Here is a 6,000-nt window from a genome sequence, read left to right on the forward strand (position 1 = left end):
GCACCCGTAGTCCAGCCGTGAACGCACAAAAGCCCGATAAAATTGGAAGAGACGCGCCCTCTCCGCTCCCCAAGACCTGTGGCTGAGGCACTTGAGGATGTTCAGTGCCTTCAGGATTCTGGCTTTCAGGTCTCGTAGATGTGGCAGCCATGACAACCTGGAGTCAAAAATTAGGCCCAGATACCGCACTGTGTCTCTAAAATGTAGGACAGTATCCCCTACATGTAAGGCAGACAAAATAAAAGGTCGACGAGAACGATTAAAATAAACACAAACACACTTATCGACAGAAAACTGAAATTCCGTCTTTGCAGCCCACTCCTCTAACCGCCGCACTGTTAGTTGCAACTGATGGCTCACTGTTGCAACGCTGTAGGAGGAACAGAAAACAGCAAAATCGTCCACAAATAAGGAGCACTGTGCTGAACTCCTCACTGTAGACCTTACTGTTGATGGCTATGGGAACACTTAAAACACTGCCCTAGGGGACACCATTCTCCTGCTCAAATCTATCAGACAGTGTGTTACCAACTCTGGTCGGAAAAAGCCGCTGAGACAGGAAAGACCGAATGAAAATGGGGAGCTGCCCACGAAAGCCCCATTCATGCCGTTGTGCAAGAATACAGTGTCTCCAAGTAATATCATATGCGTTACTGATATCAAAGAATATGCCGGTACAGTGATGTTGACGGAGGAAAGCCTGCTGAACAGCCGCCTCTAGGAGAGTCAGGTTGTCGACCGTGGACCGATATTTGCAGAATCCACACTGAGAGCGGCTAAGAAGTTGCCTGATCTCCAAAAGCCAGACCAGACGACGGTTAACCATCCGTTCCAGGGTCTTCCCTATACAGTTCGTTAGGACGATGCTCCGATAACTACTTGGAGACGGGCGATCCTTTCCTGGTTTGAGCATAGGGACCACAATTGCCTCCCTCCACGAGTTGGGGAAGTTATCTGTCTGTCATATTAGATTAAAACAGTCGAGGAGGACTTCCTGGGACGCTGTTGGCAAATGACGAAGCATGCAATACCGGATGTGGTCGTGAGCGGGTGCAGTGTCAGCAGTCTCGGCTCTCACATCTAGAAAGGGGAGTTGTAGGCCTCAGAACCGTTGGACCTGAAGTCCAACTTTTGCCTCCCTACAGTTGCACGGTAGCGATAAAACGCGGGATCCTGGCTTGCATTGGCAGTAGTTTGCGCAAAATGCTCAGCCAGCGTCTGAGCAATGTCTCTGGGCGCCGTTTGGAGGCACCCCTGTGTCAGTACTGCTGCAATCGGTAAACGGCTGCGTGTACCGGTAATCCCCCGGATGGCTTCCCATACTTTTGTGGAACAAGTGGAACTGTCGACGGAATCCAGGAACTCCTGACATGACCTTTTATTTGCTCTCTTTAATGACATGGCGTGCCCTAGCTCTCGCGATTCGAAAGGCGGTAAGATTGACCGCTGTTGGGCGGCATTTAAATTTAGTGTCGTTAAGATGTTTGCATCTACATTTAAGTAACTCAAATAGTAATGAGTTTGAAATCGTTTTTACAATTCCGTGAGGTAAGGGGCTATGATGCTGAGAGTATTAAAAAGTAAATAACAAAATTATTTATCTCACATGAAAATATAGCTGGATAAATGCAGTGGTCAAGGATACAATCATGCAGTATCTGTGAATGGCAAATACTAAGGTTTGTAATCATGAAATGAAGCACGGGCGTACATTGTTGTTCATCACACAACAAAACTTTGACCTAAATGATTACAGAATTAATGTATTGGAACTGCGACAATTTTACGAGAGAAGATCTTGCTCTTACGTGTTCCTTAGTGGTTGTCTGGTTCAGTGGTGATAAATAAAACAAATTCATGAACTGACAGAAGTGTTAGACTCTGAAGAAACTGTGTCCAACTAGATGGTCTTCCAGATTTGATTCATTGTCTCCAGACAGAATTTCAAACAGATTTTGTTGAACTTATGCAGTATAATTTTGAAGAGAAAAGAAATCAGGAAGAGAAGAATTTTAATTTGCTGATAGATGGAAACATGATTTTGTACTGAATTTTGTATCCACATTAAGATTTTAAAAAGTGCTGATTTAGTTTTTACACTACTGCATTCAGCTACTGCTGTTGTTTCTGGACAGAGGTTCCTATCCTCGTTTTGTTCTTGAAGACACTTTCAGCAACCCAACCCACCCCCCCCCCACCCCCACCCACGAAGGTGGTTGGAGTGTTCCTGGGACACTGTGTGTGTGTGTGTGTGTGTGTGTGTGTGTGTGTTTGTGTGTGTGTGTGAGTGTGTGTGTGTGTGTGTGTGTGTGTGTGTGTGTGTACACGAGTGCATAAAGGTCTGTCCCCTTATTTCCATTCTTGCCAGATCAGCTATCCAAAGGATACTCGTAGAAATTTTCAAAATGTTTGACTGAGAGCTAACAAAGATCCTTCTCTTCAGTGTAACAGAACGTAATGGGAAACTGACATTGAGAGTTCAAGTGTCTAAAGTTAGCAAAAAGAGGCTTCATGTAACTTTACATAACCAGTAAATACGAACTTCTGATGAATTCCGGCTGAGTAATGTGTATGTAAGTTTTTCCATTATCTAGGACCACACGCCATTCTATAGATTCGTTACACAACTAGGGGGAAGCATCTGTCTCAAATCACTTATGTACGGTTAGAAAAATAGTTGGCTTCTTAATGTGAGTGAGTGAGTCCAGCCTTGAACTGTAGTGTTCATATGACTAACATAGGCGACTCTAAGGAAGGTCAAACAAGAATTTACACGTTGTACTTGTCAAACTTATCCAAGAACTTCTCTAGACTGACACCATCACCCAAATGAAGACAGTTAGTGAATTTAACTGCATATTTTCGATGGCGTCCTATGTAAGAAGTTTAGGGAACACTAAATGAATTATGTCATAGAAATTGTTCTTGATTTATGAGTTTCATATTATTTGAACAGTGAAAATTACTAACAAGTCTATGTTATATTTTGTAGACTGTACAAGTCCTGTAACGTAGCTATAAAACCTTTATCGCTCATTGTATGAAAGCTATTCAGAAAGTAAGGAGCAATCAGTCGCGAATGGAAACCACAGTGAAAGTCTCAGATGTGTTGCACAGTGTGCCTAATATGCCGGCATATAGCGTCACGTCGATCATTTCAGTTCTGAGGGCGCTGTGATGGTGCAAAACGCCTAGAAAATATTCTCTCTCGCAATATGTAGGTGCCTGTCTGGAGGTTTCGCCTGACTTAATGCAATTCCACATAAAGTAACTGCCACGCATTTCCGTCATCACGACAATTCTCTTCCGTACACTGCAGGGGCGGTTAGGACGATCCTGTAGCGTTTTCGATGGCAAGTGTTTGATCACTCATCATATAGCCTCGACTTGCTCCCTCTGTTTTTCATCTCGGCCCAAACGAACCGCCGGTTATGAAGACAACATTTTGGCACAGACAACGAGCTGCAGTCCAGCACAGAAAATTACGGAAAGCACAGGAGGCTGCCTTCCATGACGAGGGTATTGTAGAGCTGGCACAACGCTAGGACAGATGTCTACTTCGGAGCTGCGACTATGTAGAGATGTAGCTATCTGTTGCAAATAGAACATTTTGTATTTTCACTGTTGTTTCCATTTGGTGACTGATCGTTTCTTACTTGCCGAATAGACCTCGTACATGTAAAATAGTTGAACTAGGATAATAAGTTCGAGAATTATATAAATGTTCCTTATATAAATAATAGATTTCAAAGGGGAAATAAAACAAGTTGGAAAATCGGAAATATGTTTATTAACGTATGATTTTTGTTTTAGCAAATATCACCAGGACTTGTGAAAACAGGAATATTCAATACCTTACAAAAGCATTCGACAGAAGCGCTGGAAAATATGCGATTGCCAATGATGGAATCCGAGGACATGGCGGATGCAGTTATCTATATGCTATCGCAACCTCCACGTGTTCAAGTACGTACAAATAACCACCATAAAAGATGCATATAGTCTTTTCTGTGTATAAAATATCATTTAATTAGACATTTCTTTCTCCTAGGAAAATAGCTGATATGGTTTCTATCACCGGTCGCACAGATTTTGCACATTAAAAAAATAGGTGTTAGAAGTGTCATAAAGGTTTCATTACGTATTTTAATGTTAATAATAAAACATTGGTGGATGCAAACGTACATACCCCATTTTACAGAAATATTAAATTTATATTATAATAATAGAAATAATAATAACTGAATAGTCACCTTGAAGTACGATAGTAGGCTTTCGAATATTGGCTGTGTAGTAATGGGCACGAAGAATTTATATGACACAGATGTTATTGATGTAATTGGAAACAAGTGGTTGCTACGAAATAGTAGTAGTAAATTTAGTTTAGGTAATTGAAATGAAATAAAGGAGGGTATAACAAGGATATGAGCAATAAGATATTAGAATTTTCTTGTGGTTACGTATGAAAACAATACATTACTCGACGACATTACCAGTGATCATATAGGAAACACTTCTACTTCTTGTTAAATGCAGAATGTGTGCACCAGCTGGAAAACACCACTGTTTTGGGCACAGAGAAGGCGATTATGTTCCTCTTTAAAAGACTTTGCGTGAGAAGTGCCGATGCCATCACATGCATCATCCCCCTCTCACTGCTGTTGGCTGCATATGTATGCTTCCCTCCCAATGTCTAGTTCTTCTCCCATCTGACCTTCTCCTATGTGTCTCTCTCCAACTGTCATTTTCTTCATGCCTTTCTCTCGCTCTTGTTAATGACTGTTTCCTTCTCTGGCTTTCAGAGACTCTCTCTGTACGACTGCCATTTTTTTGTTCCCCCCTTTTTCTCTCCCATGTCAAAGTCTCTTTCTTTCTCGCTTACGATATGCTATCTTTCTCTTCAACCCCCATTGTCTCCTCTTCACATGTGTCCTTGGGGTTGGTTTCCGTGGGGCATTAGCCTCCAGATCAGGAAACTTTAAATCGTGGGTGGACTGGACAAATTTTTTTCATGTTAACTTTCGCTGATCAGGAGGGGGTGTGGGCAGGTTCCACACCCCCAAGCCTATATATATATATATATATATATATATATATATATATATATATATATATATATGGACCCATTCATTTCTATTTTTCGTTTCCACTGACTCCTCTATACTTGGTTCCAACTTTTATTATCTTTGTCGATCTCATTCTTTTTTGCTGCCACATCCTCCCCCAGCTCTCTCTCTCTCTCTCTCTTTCGACAGGAGCATTTTTCAGCTAGCTGCATTCTTTCTCGTGTTACAGTGGATTCCGCTCCTTACATAAGACGAATTCTGTAGCTCAGTAAAGTATTGATAGTTTATATATATACTATGACATATTTACATACTTCTACATATTTAAACAAAGTTAAGTACACTTAATGCAAGGATAAAACAAAATCGTCTCCTGTCCAAAGTAAGTTCATTTTGTACTGCTTTACATATAAATGCACAAAATGCTTACGCTACACTTACCGTGTACCAAACCATGTGTTGTTCGATTTACAAGTACAAAAAATTTTGTATGATAAATAATTTTTTGTAAGGTGCATAGGCTTTCAGGTTGCACCATCAAATACTTTCCAGGTCAAGACAACCAGTAGACGTGTCAAGTGACCAGTGACCTCAGAAACATTGCAATGACTCCAGAATCCTTGACATTTGTACACTACTTCAGTTGAAACTACAGTTACCCATCAGTCCAGATATTACGTGAATATTTCACATGAATGAGTACAGTTAATTTGAACCTCTGGATCTCTGTAACAGATAATGACATTGAGAAACGGTTATAAGTTCGTGGAGAATATTATCTTAGGGACATATGGTTACAATTTTGACAATTCACCATAAACAGAAATTACGGAAGTGGCCAGCCCTACAACTGGTAATCTAATTACATAACAACACGGTTCTTCGTGGTTTCCTGAATTACAGTCCTTGAACAAATGGCAATATTATAAGCTGT

General features: G+C 41.0%; 1 protein-coding gene across 1 annotated transcript in view; it reads left to right on the forward strand.

The window, feature by feature from the left end:
• The window catches only part of LOC124775991 (dehydrogenase/reductase SDR family member 11-like), a 55,972-nt gene extending 51,909 nt beyond the window's left edge, over positions 1-4,063 (forward strand). The window contains exons 6-7 of the mRNA XM_047250832.1: positions 3,814-3,966; positions 4,052-4,063. Coding sequence (XP_047106788.1) covers positions 3,814-3,966; positions 4,052-4,063 — 165 coding nt within the window. The remainder of the gene's footprint in view (positions 1-3,813; positions 3,967-4,051) is intronic.
• Positions 4,064-6,000: the final 1,937 nt, after the last annotated feature.

The sequence above is a fragment of the Schistocerca piceifrons genome, chromosome 2 (genome assembly GCF_021461385.2).
Source record: "Schistocerca piceifrons isolate TAMUIC-IGC-003096 chromosome 2, iqSchPice1.1, whole genome shotgun sequence".
NCBI classification, from domain to species: domain Eukaryota; kingdom Metazoa; phylum Arthropoda; class Insecta; order Orthoptera; family Acrididae; genus Schistocerca; species Schistocerca piceifrons.